Raw genomic sequence first — 17,675 nt, forward strand, 5'->3', positions numbered from 1 at the left:
GATGTCGGGTATCTGATAGACGCCTGACCTCACCAACCCCAGGGCTTGATGCCAGGTGACATTACACATCTGGTATTAACCCCAAATATTACCCCGTTTGCCACCGCACCAGGGCGCGGGATGAGCTGGGGCGAAGCACCAGGATTGGCGCATCTAATGGATGCGCCACTTCTGGGGCGGCTGCGGCCTGCTATTTTTAGGCTGGGGAGATTCCAATAACCATGGACCTCCCTAGTCTGAGAATATCAGGCCCCAGCTGTCTGCTTTACCTTGGCTGGTGATCCAATTTTGGGGGACCCCTACGTGTTTTTTTTTTCAATTATTTATTTAATTTAAAATAACAGCGTGGGGTGCCCTCAGTTTTGGATTACCAGCCAAGGTGAGGTTGCCAGCTGTGGTCTGCAGGCTGCAGCCGTCTGCTTTACCCTAGCTGGCTACAAAATTAGGGGGAACCCTATGTCATTTTTTTTTCATTTTTTTGGCTAAATACAAAGCTAAGCACCCCTTAGTGCCACATGAAAGGTACCAAAGGGTGTTCCACTTTTTCTCCATTTTTTTCTCCACTTTCTCTCCACTTTTTCTCCACTTTTTCTCCATTTTTTTCTCCACTTATTCTCCACTTTTTCTCCTCTTATTCTCCACTTTTTCTCCACTTTTTCTCCACTTTTTCTCCTCTTATTCTCCACTTTTTCTCCACTTTTTCTCCACTTTTTCTCCATTTTTTTCTCCACTTTCTCCACTTTTTCTCCACTTTTTTCTCCACTTTTTCTCCTCTTATGCTCCACTTTTTCTCCTCTTAATCTCCACTTTTTCTCCACTTTTTCTCCACTTTTTCTCCACTTTTTTCTCCACTTTTTCTCCTCTTATGCTCCACTTTTTCTCCACTTTTTCTCAACTGTTTCTCCACTTTTTCTCCACTTTTTCTCCTCTTAATCTCCACTTTTTCTCCTCTTATGCTCCACTTTTTCTCCACTTTTTCTCCACTTTTTCTCCACTTTTTCTCCACTTTTTCTCCTCTTATGCTCCACTTTTTCTCCACTTTTTCTCCTCTTAATCTCCACTTTTTCTCCTCTTATGCTCCACTTTTTCTCCACTTTTTCTCCACTTTTTCTCCTCTTATGCTCCACTTTTTCTCCACTTTTTCTCCACTTTTTCTCCTCTTATGCTCCACTTTTTCTCCACTTTTTCTCCACTTTTTTCTCCACTTTTTCTCCTCTTATGCTCCACTTTTTCTCCACTTTTTCTCCACTTTTTTCTCCACTTTTTCTCCTCTTATGCTCCACTTTTTCTCCACTTTTTCTCCACTTTTTCTCCACTTATGCTCCACTTTTTCTCCACTTTTTCTCCACTTTTTTCTCCACTTTTTCTCCTCTTAATCTCCACTTTTTCTCCACTTTTTCTCCACTTTTTCTCCACTTTTTCTCCACTTTTTCTCCTCTTAATCTCCACTTTTTCTCCACTTTTTCTCCACTTTTTCTCCTCTTATGCTCCACTTTTTCTCCACTTTTTCTCCACTTTTTCTCCTCTTATGCTCCACTTTTTCTCCACTTTTTCTCCACTTTTTCTCCATTTTTTTCTCCACTTATTCTCCACTTTTTCTCCTCTTATTCTCCACTTTTTCTCCACTTTTTCTCCACTTTTTCTCCACTTTTTCTCCTCTTATTCTCCACTTTTTCTCCACTTTTTCTCCACTTTTTCTCCATTTTTTTCTCCACTTTCTCCACTTTTTCTCCACTTTTTTCTCCACTTTTTCTCCTCTTATGCTCCACTTTTTCTCCTCTTAATCTCCACTTTTTCTCCACTTTTTCTCCACTTTTTTCTCCACTTTTTCTCCTCTTATGCTCCACTTTTTCTCCTCTTAATCTCCACTTTTTCTCCACTTTTTCTCCACTTTTTCTCCACTTTTTTCTCCACTTTTTCTCCTCTTATGCTCCACTTTTTCTCCACTTTTTCTCCACTTTTTCTCCACTTTTTCTCCACTTTTTCTCCTCTTATGCTCCACTTTTTCTCCACTTTTTCTCCACTTTTTCTCCACTTTTTCTCCTCTTATGCTCCACTTTTTCTCCACTTTTTCTCCTCTTAATCTCCACTTTTTCTCCTCTTATGCTCCACTTTTTCTCCACTTTTTCTCCACTTTTTCTCCTCTTATGCTCCACTTTTTCTCCACTTTTTCTCCACTTTTTCTCCTCTTATGCTCCACTTTTTCTCCACTTTTTCTCCACTTTTTTCTCCACTTTTTCTCCTCTTATGCTCCACTTTTTCTCCACTTTTTCTCCACTTTTTCTCCACTTTTTCTCCACTTATGCTCCACTTTTTCTCCACTTTTTCTCCACTTTTTCTCCACTTTTTCTCCTCTTATGCTCCACTTTTTCTCCACTTTTTCTCCACTTTTTCTCCATTTTTTTCTCCACTTATTCTCCACTTTTTCTCCTCTTATTCTCCACTTTTTCTCCACTTTTTCTCCACTTTTTCTCCTCTTATTCTCCACTTTTTCTCCACTTTTTCTCCACTTTTTCTCCATTTTTTTCTCCACTTTCTCCACTTTTTCTCCACTTTTTTCTCCACTTTTTCTCCTCTTATGCTCCACTTTTTCTCCTCTTAATCTCCACTTTTTCTCCACTTTTTCTCCACTTTTTCTCCACTTTTTTCTCCACTTTTTCTCCTCTTATGCTCCACTTTTTCTCCACTTTTTCTCCACTTTTTCTCCACTTTTTCTCCTCTTAATCTCCACTTTTTCTCCTCTTATGCTCCACTTTTTCTCCACTTTTTCTCCACTTTTTCTCCACTTTTTCTCCTCTTATGCTCCACTTTTTCTCCACTTTTTCTCCTCTTAATCTCCACTTTTTCTCCTCTTATGCTCCACTTTTTCTCCACTTTTTCTCCACTTTTTCTCCTCTTATGCTCCACTTTTTCTCCACTTTTTCTCCACTTTTTCTCCTCTTATGCTCCACTTTTTCTCCACTTTTTCTCCACTTTTTTCTCCACTTTTTCTCCTCTTATGCTCCACTTTTTCTCCACTTTTTCTCCACTTTTTCTCCACTTTTTCTCCACTTTTTCTCCACTTATGCTCCACTTTTTCTCCACTTTTTCTCCACTTTTTCTCCACTTTTTCTCCACTTTTTCTCCTCTTATGCTCCACTTTTTCTCCACTTTTTCTCCACTTTTTCTCCATTTTTTTCTCCACTTTTTCTCCACTTTTTCTCCTCTTATTCTCCACTTTTTCTCCACTTTTTCTCCACTTTTTCTCCATTTTTTTCTCCACTTTTTCTCCACTTTTTCTCCACTTTTTCTCCATTTTTTTCTCCACTTTCTCCACTTTTTCTCCACTTTTTTCTCCACTTTTTCTCCTCTTATGCTCCACTTTTTCTCCTCTTAATCTCCACTTTTTCTCCACTTTTTCTCCACTTTTTTCTCCACTTTTTCACCTCTTATGCTCCACTTTTTCTCCACTTTTTCTCCACTTTTTCTCCTCTTAATCTCCACTTTTTCTCCTCTTATGCTCCACTTTTTCTCCACTTTTTCTCCACTTTTTCTCCACTTTTTCTCCTCTTATGCTCCACTTTTTCTCCACTTTTTCTCCTCTTAATCTCCACTTTTTCTCCTCTTATGCTCCACTTTTTCTCCACTTTTTCTCCACTTTTTCTCCTCTTATGCTCCACTTTTTCTCCACTTTTTCTCCACTTTTTCTCCTCTTATGCTCCACTTTTTCTCCACTTTTTCTCCACTTTTTTCTCCTCTTATGCTCCACTTTTTCTCCACTTTTTCTCCACTTTTTCTCCACTTTTTCTCCACTTTTTCTCCACTTTTTTCTCCACTTTTTCTCCTCTTAATCTCCACTTTTTCTCCACTTTTTCTCCACTTTTTCTCCACTTTTTCTCCACTTTTTCTCCACTTTTTCTCCTCTTATGCTCCACTTTTTCTCCACTTTTTCTCCACTTTTTCTCCATTTTTTTCTCCACTTATTCTCCACTTTTTCTCCTCTTATTCTCCACTTTTTCTCCACTTTTTCTCCACTTTTTCTCCTCTTATTCTCCACTTTTTCTCCACTTTTTCTCCACTTTTTCTCCATTTTTTTCTCCACTTTCTCCACTTTTTCTCCACTTTTTTCTCCACTTTTTCTCCTCTTATGCTCCACTTTTTCTCCTCTTAATCTCCACTTTTTCTCCACTTTTTCTCCACTTTTTCTCCACTTTTTTCTCCACTTTTTCTCCTCTTATGCTCCACTTTTTCTCCACTTTTTCTCCACTTTTTCTCCACTTTTTCTCCTCTTAATCTCCACTTTTTCTCCTCTTATGCTCCACTTTTTCTCCACTTTTTCTCCACTTTTTCTCCACTTTTTCTCCTCTTATGCTCCACTTTTTCTCCACTTTTTCTCCTCTTAATCTCCACTTTTTCTCCTCTTATGCTCCACTTTTTCTCCACTTTTTCTCCACTTTTTCTCCTCTTATGCTCCACTTTTTCTCCACTTTTTCTCCACTTTTTCTCCACTTATGCTCCACTTTTTCTCCACTTTTTCTCCACTTTTTTCTCCACTTTTTCTCCTCTTAATCTCCACTTTTTCTCCACTTTTTCTCCACTTTTTCTCCACTTTTTCTCCACTTTTTTCTCCACTTTTTCTCCACTTTTTCTCCTCTTATGTTCCACTTATTCTCCACTTTTTCTCCACTTTTTCTCTACTTTTTCTATGGTCGGTCTACCCATTAGCTCTGCCATGCATAGTGTAGCTCTACACCTACTGCACATGTTACTTTATGATTGACATCTCTTTCGTACCAGAGCTGTCTAAGTCTACTCTGACCCCATATTTGTCATTACTATATTGTCCTTGTACTGTATTATGACATTTGTATCATGTGTTTCATTTCTTGCTGTGTTGCAATTTTTTTGCTGCATCCCAATTGTACCTCTACATTGTTCGAGTTTATGTTATTGTTCTCTCACTCTTATGTGATACTGATTATTGTCATTTTTCATGATTACATGCAGATAAGTCCAATCTGACGAAGGCTCAGGCTGAAACGTCATTTGTAACTTGTTTTGGACAAAAACATATATGCTTATGAAAAAAAAATTTTCTTAATACGGACCAATAAAGAGTGATTTTGCATTACTATCCGTTGTGACTTACTGACTTAGTCTGGGAGATATAGAGTGCCGAGGTTACTCACTAATTTTATCTATTATTACCTCTGAGCACCTATATACCAGTGAGCAGAGCTTCCTCTACAGTAGTTCTCCTGATTAGGCATGCCCTTACCTCATGAGCAGGGCATTGCAGCTTTGGTAGCAACCATTACGACATGGACTCTGCTGCTGTGGACCCGGGGAGAGTGAGTGCAGATTCATTGCACCCACACTCCTCACATGAAGGGTCCGCACTCCTAGAAAATGGGGGATACGTTCCCTGAGTGTCTCCCCCCCATATTCTAGACGGTCCAGAGTCGTCGTGGGACCCCTTTATTTTTTTTCTTACAATAAATTGGTGAAAGAGGAAATGTTTTGGGGACTGTTTTTTCAAATAAATTTCTTTTGTCGATTTTTTGTTTTTGTTAGTACTGACAGTTTATGATGTTGGGTATCTAATAGACGCCATGACATCACAAACTGCTGGGCTTGATCTCAGGTGACTTTACAGCTAGTATCAACCCGATTTATTACCCCGTTTGCCACTGCACCAGGGCACGGGATGAGCTGGGGTGAAGCGCCAGGATTGGCGCATCTAGTGGATGCGCCACGTCTGGGGTGCCTGCGGCCTGCTATTTTTAGGCTGTGAAGGCCCAATAACTATGGACCTTCCCACCCTGAGAATACCAGACCACAGCTGTCCGCTTTACCTTGGCTGGTGATCCAATTTGGGGGGTCCCCTACTTTTATTGTGTAATTATTAATATTTATAAAATAATTATAAAAAAGAGCCTGAGGGGACCTCCACATTGGATCCCCAACCACGGTAAAGCTGCCAGCTGTGGTTTTCAGGCTACAGCCGTCTGCTTTACCCTAGCTGGCTATCAAAAATGGGGGGACCCAACGTAATTTTTTTTTTTTAACTATTTTTTAAATAGAAAAAATTAATGGGCTTCCCTGTATTTTGATTGCCAACCAAGGTAACGGCAGGCAGATGGGGGTGGCAACCCATAGCTGTCTGCTTTATCTGCGCTGAGAATCAAAAATACCGCGGAGCGCTACGTCATTTTTTTAAAGATTTATTTTTACAGCACTGTGATGTCCAGCAATCAAAATACAGGGAAGCCCATTTTATTTTTAGTTATTTAAATAAATAATTAAAAAAAATATATGTTAGCTCCCACTGCATTTTTTGTATTGCTAGCTAAGGGTAATCCAAGCAGCTACTGGCTGCTAACCCCCACTGCTTGGTGTTACCTTCACTGGCAATGGAAAATCCAGGGAAACATTTTTTTTTTTTTTGCCAAAAAGCTACAAAAAAAGGACGTGAGCTTCGCCATATTTTTGTATGCTAGCCAGGTATAGCAGGCAGGTGCTGGAAGAGTTGGATACAGCGCCAGAAGATGGCGCTTCTATGAAAATGCCATTTTCTGAGGTGGCTGCAGACTGCAATTCGCAGCAGTGGGGCCCAGAAAGCTCAGGCCAACCGGTGGTGCGGATTCCAATCCCAGCTGCCTAGTTGTACCTGGCTGGACACAAAAATGGGGCAAAGCCTACGTCATTTGTTTTCTAATTATTTCATGAAATTCATGAAATAATAAAAAAAGGGCTTCCCTTTATTTTTGGTTCCCAGCCGGGTACAAATAGGCAACTGGGGGTTGGGGGCAGCCGTACCTGCCTGCTGTACCTGGCTAGCATACAAAAATATGGCGAAGCCACATAATTTTTTCAGGGGGCAAAAAACTTCTGCATACAGTCCTGGATGGAGTATGCTGAGCCTTGTAGTTCTGCAGCTGCTGTCTGTCTGTATGGAGAAGAGCAGACAGCAGCTGCAGAACTACAAGGCTCAGCATACTCCATCCAGGACTGCATGCAGAAGTTTTTTGCCCACCAAAAAAGTGACGTGGGCTTCGCCATATTTTTGTATGCTAGCCAGGTACAGCTGGCAGCCACGGGCTGCCTCCAACCCCCAGTTGCCTATTTGTACCCGGCTGGGAACCAAAAATATAGGGAAGCCCGTTTTTTTTAATTATTTCACTTATTTCATGAAATAATTAAAAAACAAATGACGTGGGCTTCGCCCTATTTTTGTGTCCAGCCGGGTACAACTAGGCAGCTGGGGATTGGAATCCGCAGCACAGGTTAGCCCGAGGTTTGTGGGCGCCTCTGCTGCGGATTTCAGTCCGCAGCCGTCCCAGAAAATGGCGCTCTCATAGAAGCGCCATCATCTGGCGCTGTATCCAACTCTTCCAACAGCCCTGGAGCCGGGTGGCTTGTTGGGTAATCATGAGTTAATACTGGCTTTGTTTTACCAGCCAGTATTAAGCCAGAGATTCTTAATGTCAGGCACGTTTGACCCGGCCATTAAGAATCTCCAATAAAGGGTTAAAAAAAGACACCACACAGAGAAAAAATACTTTAATAGAAATAAATACACAGACACATTAGAGACTCCATCTTTATTACCCCTGTCAGCCCTCCACGATCCTGCTCTTCTGTCTTCTTTCTTTCTAGTGTAGTAGTAGTGACGATTGTAGTGAGGGGCATCACTTGGGGCTGGGGAACCTCCATCCTAACTACAATGCTCACTACAATCGGGAAGCAGCGTGCAGCCTTCACTCCGTGAGTGATCACTGCTGGCTGCTAGCGGTAACAGCGGTAACGCTGACAGACGCGTTACCATAGCAACGGTGCTCCCAGAGCCGCGGTTAGCGGTGACGTCACCGCTAACTGCGTTGCTATGGCAACGGTGATCTCCGTTAATGACCGGCTGTGTCAGCCGGTCCCTAACGGAACGGGGAGTCGACCGTGTGCTAGAGCATGTCGCCGGTACACGGCGATACACATATGTGCACCGTGTACCGGAGAGATGCACTCGCAGGTCCTACATGACGTGTCATAGTCATGTGACCAGTCTGTAGCCAATGAGATAATAGCCACGTGACTGGTCACATGGCTATTTTGACGTCACGATAGGTCCTGCTTCTCTGCTGGCAGTGCAGGTCACCGGGAGGATTCAGCGATCATCGGATGGAATAGCGGCAGGAGACAGAGTGCAGAAGGGATCGCGAGGACCGGTAAGTGTTATGGCAATGTTTATTAACTGTTTGTGTACATTTATAATGCATTTTTATGTGTTTGTGATTGCCTCCCATTATAGCCTATTGGTTCTAGTTCGGTTCGTCGAACGTTCGACGAACCGAACTCGAACGGGACCCCCGTTCGGCGAACCGGCCTCGAGCCGAACCGGGACCGGTTCGCTCATCTCTAGTCCTGACCTTCCTCCATGCACTGATTTTAAATGTTTCTGAGTGACCCCTCGGCCTGAAGCTTTTGGGGTCCCGCTCCCTATATTTGGATAGGGAAGTTGTGTTCTTGATGGCTGACACTTGGGATTTCAGTGGGCCGCATGGGTTTGAAAGCCCTATCCCCTTCGTTCTGTTGGTGCCTTCGATCTCTGAGCTCTTGGGGAAAGTTCATAAAGAGGTTAACCTCTACAGGTTAATTATCAGGTTGCGTGAAGCTACTCCCTGATCTAGGGTCCAGTACCCCACCATGCGCGGTACCAGTCCATTTACTAGATATTTCGGTGCCGACCATTCTCCAAAACGAAGTCTGACTTCTTTCTCCAATACCCTGTGACCGGGTCTCCGACTCCTCTCCAATCACCGTCTGCGACCTAGCCAAAGTCTCCCAGGGAGCTACAACTCCCCTAGCTCCCCTAAACGGGTGGCTCTATTCCAGCTAGACCATCCACTGGTGTGCCTGACAGGGTGTGCTGTAAGGTGAGTAGGATTTGATTGCTGATAGAAGCAATACCAAAGGTTAGTATCCCAGAACCATGGAGGGTGGGTTCTGCACTATAATAAAAAGGAGTGCAGTTCCCTGTGACACCCTGACTAGTCCAGGGGCGTCACATCAGCATTGTGCTGCAGGAGATCCACCCCTTGTATGTGAGAAGTGCTAGGTGATGCTTTAAGCTATGTGCTCATTGTCAATGAATAGTAATGGGGGCGGAAACCTGCAGTGTAATTAGCTTCCAGACCAAAAAAAAAAATTGTTTTCTTTGTACCACTATGGTATTCACTGACATTTTCTGTACTTACCACAGATATCCCAAGATGTGTGGTATGTGTGGTATGTTTTTTTTTAAAAAAAAGCAAAACAAAAAGACATATTGTTGTGAGGCTCTATCGCAGACCTGGGCAAAGTGCGGTCAGTCATCCACATACGGCTTTTGGCAGTTCCGGAAGAAATGCTAAATTACACAGCTAAACAGCACAGTACAAACTTGTAGCAGGTTAGTAACAGTGCAGTTCATGACTGAAAAAATGGGGATAAATAATTAATTATATATTGGCAGGATAAAATGACTGTTCAAACCAAGCACAGCTTGTCCTAACATTGTCCTAACAAAAATCGTACTTGTGTAGATGCTGGAAAACAAGTGACTGGGAAAGAACATTCAACCACTGGCCGTGTCAAGGGTACGCCAAACATGTCAGTAGTACATTTGAATAAAGGACAATTACTGACAAATGTATGAACAGGTTTGAAAACTAAAGGTATGAAGTTTAACCCCTTAATAACCGCGGGCAGTCATGAAGTGGTTAATTGAGTTATGTTCCCTACAATATGATGTGCTTGGTTTGAACAGTCATTTTCTACCAACTGACTTCCTTTATTAAAATGCATGAAAATGTAAGGCTGAACATATCTGTACATGAATTTTTATTTTTTTTACATTTGTGTTGTCTCTAAAGCATACAATCTATCCATTAATTTTTTTATCCAATTACTTTCCTGTCTATTATCCAGCATACAAACTTACAAATTCAGCAAACATCTTGAAAGTGTCTTCTGGCCTAAAAAGCAATGTCTGCCAACTTATGATAATGTACAATGCGCATATAGTGATAATTACTATGTATTCCCCCGTATGGCCTTTGCTTACTTGTGATCACATGCTGACTAGTCTCACCCAACCTATATCAATAGAAGATAATTGAGTGAAGCACAGTAGGTGGCACATGACAGGAGGTATGCCAATGTCACACATGTGGTCAACTTACTGCCTACCCACCCGGAGAATTCAGGGAAATCACGACTGTGTGTGCACTGCACACTGTCACGATTCAGCAGACTGCAGTCATATAGAGTGACTGTAAACATTAGTTCTTAGACTGAACAATTTATTTCTTATCTTACCTTTCTTTTTGATGAAAAAAATAGCAAGCAATAATGTAGCAAGAACTACAAAGAATCCTCCTACAGATCCAGCAATAATATAGGAAGGCGTTTCTGCAAAACATGATTAACATGTGGTGATGATTTCAATTGTACAGTTAATTATTTCTATGAACTACACATTTATCACTTAAATGACTAATGATGCTGACAACATGTAAACTAGCTCAGTCATAGAAGCAAAGTTTGGGAGGTTGTATACAAATGGCAAAGCCAGGCGCATAGACCACCTATGACTGGGAACCCTGGGAACTCCACCACAGCCGTGTGCGTGAGACAGAATAATCCCTGATTGAGAAACCTGAAATTAGACATGTATAACCTTACATGTATCATAACCAAGCTGTCATTTTGTTTTGCATGTTTAATAGTTTTCGCAATATCCTAGTGTAAGAAAGACTTCAGCGTCCACCCCCACCCCCCACACCAATATACAGTACATTTGATAACGACAGATTGGGCTGACAGTATAATGTGCATGGGACACTGGACAATTGATTGCCAGGATAGTCAAAGCTCTGGCATGTACATCAACAGGTTGTTGATCCTAATCTTTTTTCCAGAGATAAGCTGCTGCCGGCATGTCTGCCAGTGGCTCACTTATAGAGAGCACAGGAGTACTCCTTTGTATAGCAGAAGTGACTGAGATAGCTGCCAGCTGAACAATTGGCCAAAACATTGTTTGACTGACATTGTGAGGAAAGAGTTAACCTTTTTCACTGACTTAGAAAATAATAGAAATTCATTCTCCCTGGCAAGACCGAACCAGACTTATTTGCGTAATAAACTGTGAGACCAACCTCAAGGACACAGAATGTTTTGACTTAGAGACGACTGAAAAACATCTTGTTATTGGAGTATAAGTCATTATATTAATTTCTCTTGCTGGGAATATGCAATCCACGCCTTAATGAATGTAGATTAATGAATATGTATGTTGCATAGTTACGCCCTAATCAACTTTGTATAACTTTGAAATGTAAACAAAATAATACAGTCTTTCTATTCGGAGCCGCACGTCTCCTAGCCTTTACGTGTATAACGGTGTCTGCCTGTTTTCATTGAAGGCTAAAGGGAGGGCAGAGGGGGGTCACCGGTACCCTCTCTGCATTCGGACATCGCTGGCAATAGCTGTGACCGTTAGGTCAACCTAACATTATCTGGCGCCCGAAAAGCAGGGACCCGTGTTTCTAATCCCAGGACGCAGTGGACTGTCTTGCCATTCAGAGGAGGAGTGGACCAGACGTGGGGACCAGAAACACCTGGCCAGGTAAGAGTTGAACCTTATTCTTCTCTTTATGCTCCCCACATCTGATCTCCCCTCTCCTCAACGCGCAAAATGGTACACTGTGAGTAGATACTGGGTTATTGGCGGGTTTCCACTGAACTCTGAGAGAGCCTTGCCAGCTGATGTTTTCTGTGCCTTGTTTGGTTGTTTGCTTGTTTGTTTCTCTGTGTTTCTCTGCCTCTCTGTGTGTCGCGTGTCTGCTCTCCTGTGCTTTACTTCTGTGCTGTTGTCCTTGTTGGTTGTCATAGATCCCATACATCAGTGAGTGTTGAAAGGGAATAGTGTACCTGCTCTGTCCAATGGATGTGATATTCACTGCCCTAGTGTTAGTAGGAATAGCCCTGTTTGCCATTGCTATCGGATAGAGAGTGTATCTCTGGTACAAGAAGGGCAACCCAGCGCCATTCAACATTCTCAGCCCCCTCTGAAGTTAGGACACCACCTTTCAGTAGGAATACAAAAGGAGTTAGTCTCTGAGTATCTCCAGGAAAGGTGGTTCTAGACCTCACCTTAGGTAGGAATACAAAAGGAGTTAGTCTCTGAGTATCTCCAGGATAGGTAGGTTTAGTCCAAAGGACGTTCAAGGGTCTAAAAGCTGAAGAAGATAGAAGAAGAAGAAGAATGGTGCAAGGAATATCAAAAGACAGAAGAGCTGGATGCACCCTGCAACATCTCATTACGTGTTATCATGGCAAAAGAACAGCCAGTCAGTCCAAGGAAGTTTTTTTAAGACATTTGGATTGAAGGGGAAGGATCAATTGGACCCCAACAAATGGGACACAATAAGAGCTACTAGAGCAGGAGTGATAGCAGATAAATCATGGACTAAACTGATCAGAACTCTTTCTGACATGGCAAAAACAGCCCACGATCAAGGTTGGATATACCATGAAGAATCAGACACATGGGAAGAAGCTGGGAAGAAGGCTAATAAGGATCAACAGCAGCCTCCTCTGTACCTGTCAGCTACTCCTGGAACAGCTTCAAAAATAGCAGGATCCCCAGAATGGACCTGCACAAACTGTAGCCAACAAAATCCGGACTGGAGTGAAACATGCCTAGCCTGTGGAGCCCCACAGCACAAGCTACAAGCCACAGCACCAGTGCCTCTTTATCCCGTAGTGGAAAGAAGAGTCCTGATAAGACCACCTGTTAATCCACAAAACCCAGATGCTCCCAGAGATGCAGTTCCTCGTACGTATGATGACTACGTACCCTGGACTCCAGCCGAGCAGATGGCTTTCCTGCAAAATGCTCCAGACCCGACTAGAAACCCAGTCAGTTTTTCACGTTACCTGAACCAAATACAGGTCTCCTACAGAAGCACTTGGTTGCACATGGAAGGTTTGTGTAGAGTTAATATGTCTCCCGAACTGTATGCCAAACTCACTGCCCACCTGACAGGACATGTTCCGGACGATACCCGTAATGTGGAATCGGGCCAAGACTTCATAATAAGACTCAATCTCGTCTGCGCCCAGGAGCAAAGAACTAAGGGCACAATGGGACCAGTGCATCAAGGTCCTGTGGAGAATGTCAGCTCATTTTACTACAGATTGATGCAGTCATTCGCAGATGAAGGGCTGGTCTTACAAGCGGGTGCAATACGTCGTCCATCCTTCATGGATGGAATACATGCACCTCTGGCAGAAAGATTGAAAGCGTGCTACCCAGAATGGAGGAACATGGAAGACATAGATCTTCTAGTCAACAAAGCAAGTGGCTTAGAAACCGACGCAAAGGATAAAAGGAGCAACAAGAAAGTTGTCATAGCAGCAGTGGACGGTCAGCCAGAAGGTACAAGAAAGAAGGCACCGACCTGCTACTATTGTGGAGTCAGAGGACGTGATTAGAGACTGTAGAAAGAAGAAGAGGGACACTCAAAACCAACCCGAGAGTCAGGAGGAGAAGACTGCCTGACTTGCGGCAGCACGGGATAGGGATGCCAGAGGTCCATTTATACATGTCCCCCTTCACATTGGCAACAAGGAAATAAGAGCTTTGGTGGACTCAGGAGCCTCACGCTCCTGAACCCCAGGAACCTAGTGCCCGAAGGATCCATCTCATCTGAAGCTACTGTAGTATCCGGATTTGATGTACAAGCCCAGATAATCCCAATAACACATCCACTGAAGGTGAAACTGGGACCACACATGTTCGTGTCTAAATTCTTAGTGTCCCCCCTGGGTGGAGATGCCCTAGTGGGAGAAGATCTACTATCAAGACTACAAGCTCAGATTGTCTACAATGAAGATGGATCTGCTATCCTGCAAATTCCAGAAGATATCCCAGAAGAAGTCCTGTGCACTCTTCAGATGATAGAAGATCAACCTGAATCTGATGTTACACATAAAGTAAACACGGATCCAATACTTCTACAAGTTCCTGAAAAACTCTGGTCCACATCAAAAACTGACCTCGGCACACTACCCATGCCCCCCGTAAAAGTTTCAGTCAAGCCTGGAATTACGCCACCGCAGCTGAGACAATCCCCCCTCCCGCTACCTCTCGCAGTACATCTGCCAGTACGTGGATGATTTACTACTGTGCTGCCCTAGATGCAAAGCAAGCAGAGATAAATGCAGACGGTGGATTCCCAATGCGTCACTACTCATGCAACCGCTGTATGATTGCACAAAGAATGTTCCTTTTTCCCTTACGGAAGAAGCTCGACAAAACTTTCAAAAGCTCAAGGAACTAGTGATTGATGCACCTGCTCTGGCACTACCAAACTATGATCTCACCTTTAATCTGTTCGTAGCAGAGCTTCAAGGATTTGCCGTAGGAGTACTCACCCAGAAGACGGACAAACATCACATAATCGGGTACTACTCCTCTCAACTTGACAACGTCACAAAAGCAGCACCAACCTGTGTCCGTGCTGTTACAGCAGTTTCAAACATACTGCAGAAAGCATCTCAAATCTCACTCGATTTCCCGACTACCACCCTTACCAGCCATTACATTTATGCTGTTCTCAATCAAGTGCAGTTGAAACACCTCTCCATGGCAAGACAAGTCAGACTCCAGTGCATGCTGTTGCTACCCCCAAACATCTCATTTGCTCGAGTTACAAGTCTAAACCTTGCTGATCTGCTGATCTTTACAAGTTTAGAAGGGGGGACAGAAGAGAGGACAGAAGAGAGTGACAAACGTACCAGCGCACCATTTGATCATGATTGTCAGGAACTCATTGAACATGAGGCAAAGCCCCTGCACAATATTCAGGCAACACCGCTTACAAATCCAGACTTTGAACTTTTTGTGGATGATAGCAGATACGCTGATGAAGCAGGCAAGTTCCACACCGGATTTGCAGTAGTGACTCTATATGCAGTCTTAGCCAAGCAACCGCTACCTCCACGCATATCTGCTCAAGAAGCAGAACTTCTTGCTCTCATCTGGGCAATTGAGTTTCTGGAAGAACGAACAGCGAACATCTACACGGACTCAGCCTATGCACACGGCATTGTGCACGATTTTGGCACTATCTGGCAGACAAGAGGATTCCTCACAGCAACAGGAAATCCCATCAGGCATGGAGCCTCAGTGAAGAAACTAATGGAAGTAGCCTTGATACCAAAACAGCTAGCAATCATAAAGGTTGCTGCCCACACCAAGGCTCAAACACCCGAGGCAAGGGGAAATCGCTTGGCCGATCAAACAGCAAAACAAGCCGCCTTACTCCCTTTGAAGGAGACGGAAACAGTGTCAACGACGGAGGAAGAAATGCAGAACCTCTTTGAGACACAAGAAAATGCCTCTGAGGAAGAAAAGGCCGGATGGCGGGCCAAGGGGGCAGAAAAGGTGGAGGGGATTTGGCGCCTAAACGGACTTCCCGTCCTGCCACGCAGTTGGTTCCCTGCCATTTTCCAAGTACTCCACTACCCCACACACGGTAGCACAAACTCAATCATGAACCAGATGCAACCATATTGGGTAGCCCACGGCTTCAGACAATACGCCTCCCAGAGAATAAAAGCTTGTCACATCTGTCAACAACACAATCCAGGCAAGCTAACTAAAAGCCCGCAAAGACACATGCCAAAGACGTTTGCCCCATTTCAAAGAGTACAAATAGATTATATACAGTTGCCAAAACATGGCATCTACGAGTTTGTACTTGTCTGTGTAGACCTCTTCTCAGGATGGCCAGAGGCCTACCCTGTCAGCTCAGCCACGGCCCGAATTACAGCAAACAAATTGGCCTGTGAGCTGGTGCCTCGGTTTGGACTCCCTGAAGTCATAGAGTCAGACCGAGGTACCCATTTCACTGGACAAGTTTTCCAGAACACCTGTGCCCTGTTAGGCATTCAGTCAGCCTTACACACGCCTTACCACCCACAGTCATCAGGGAAAGTGAAAGGTTAATGGAACTCTAAAGCTCAAACTAGCCATGGCAGTGGAGGAGACTGGTAGACCATGGACAGAATGTCTCCCCATAGCTCTTTACTCTATAAGGACTACCCCGCAGGGAAAGCACAGGCTCTCACCCTTTGAAATACTCTTTGGTAGTGCACCCAGATTAGGATGCTACTTCCCACAGGAGTTACACCTGCAATGTGATAGCCTAACATCTTATGTTGTTTCCCTGCAGAAGAGACTAACTGAAACCCACCAAAGGGTCTACTCTTCTCTACCTGATCCTGATGCCGTTCCAGGAACCCACTCTCTAAAGCCTGGTGACTGGGTCTACCTAAAGAAGCACGTGAGAAAGACCCTTGAGCCACGATTCGAAGGGCCTTTGACTGTTCAGCTGACCACTCCAACCTCCGTCAAACTTGAGGGGAGATCGATATGGGTCCATGCCAGCCACTGCAAGAAGGCCTAATACCGCTGATAAGTATTTCTATGTGTACTCCCTTTTTGGGGCCTTCTACACCACGGCAGAATTCATTTGAGACCCATCATGAAGTGTTAGCTGAAAAACTTGAGATCACAGACTGCTGGATATGTACACACGCACCTGTGACAGCCTCTTCCATTCCATACTTAGCCATACCAGTCCCAATAAACAAAGTGTTTCAATGGGGAGGCTGTTACAACAGACTATCAGTCAATGACACCAAGTGTTACTCTGTTTACTAGTTGCTTATGTAGTGTTCAAGTTGCTAATGGCTTTGTTTGCCCGCTGCTTGAAGCAATGTAGATACAATGATTATTCAGCACCCGTATGAAATCACTAATATGCCTTTTTTCTCTTCTCTACTCTTTCCTCTAGAAATCACCTTGGCGTATCATGATGAGACTCCTATCGAGAGGCATGCAGGCAGTCCTGGGTGACGGATGTGAGACGACACTCCCTGAGCAAACCCGCGACTCAGAAAGTATCTGGAGACTAGCCTGCTCTCTCTATAGTCCACAGCTTCTCGATGGCCCCCTGTCCATCAATCACGCCAATAGGGGGGATTGTGAGGAAAGAGTTAACCTTTTTCACTGACTTAGAAAATAATAGAAATTCATTCTCCCTGGCAAGACCGAACCAGACTTATTTGCGTAATAAACTGTGAGACCAACCTCAAGGACACAGAATGTTTTGACTTAGAGACGACTAAAAAACATCTTGTTATTGGAGTATAAGTCATTATATTAATTTCTCTTGCTGGGAATATGCAATCCACGCCTTAATGAATGTAGATTAATGAATATGTATGTTGCATAGTTACGCCCTAATCAACTTTGTATAACTTTGAAATGTAAACAAAATAATACAGTCTTTCTATTTGGAGCCGCACGTCTCCTAGCCTTTACGTGTATAACGGTGTCTGCCTGTTTTCATTGAAGGCTAAAGGGAGGGCAGAGGGGGGTCACCGGTACCCTCTCTGCATTCGGACATCGCTGGCAATAGCTGTGACCGTTAGGTCAACCTAACAACAGCCATCTAATGTGTATGGGGGCTTTACATATGCTCTCTGCATTTGAATACTTTCAGCTTCAACATTTCTACTACTCTACATCCTCCAACCCCCCACATACAATCTCACCTACAGTATATACAAACTGCAGTTCTCTCAGC

The 17,675-nt window shown here is 43.5% G+C and overlaps 1 protein-coding gene across 1 annotated transcript in view; it reads right to left on the reverse strand.

The window, feature by feature from the left end:
- Nucleotides 1-17,675, reverse strand: part of LOC142301708 (uncharacterized) — a 124,241-nt gene that overhangs the window by 67,801 nt on the left and 38,765 nt on the right. Inside the window, exon 5 of the mRNA XM_075342727.1 lies at nt 10,333-10,425. Coding sequence (XP_075198842.1) covers nt 10,333-10,425 — 93 coding nt within the window. The remainder of the gene's footprint in view (nt 1-10,332; nt 10,426-17,675) is intronic.

The sequence above is a fragment of the Anomaloglossus baeobatrachus genome, chromosome 4 (genome assembly GCF_048569485.1).
Source record: "Anomaloglossus baeobatrachus isolate aAnoBae1 chromosome 4, aAnoBae1.hap1, whole genome shotgun sequence".
Lineage (NCBI taxonomy): Eukaryota > Metazoa > Chordata > Amphibia > Anura > Aromobatidae > Anomaloglossus > Anomaloglossus baeobatrachus.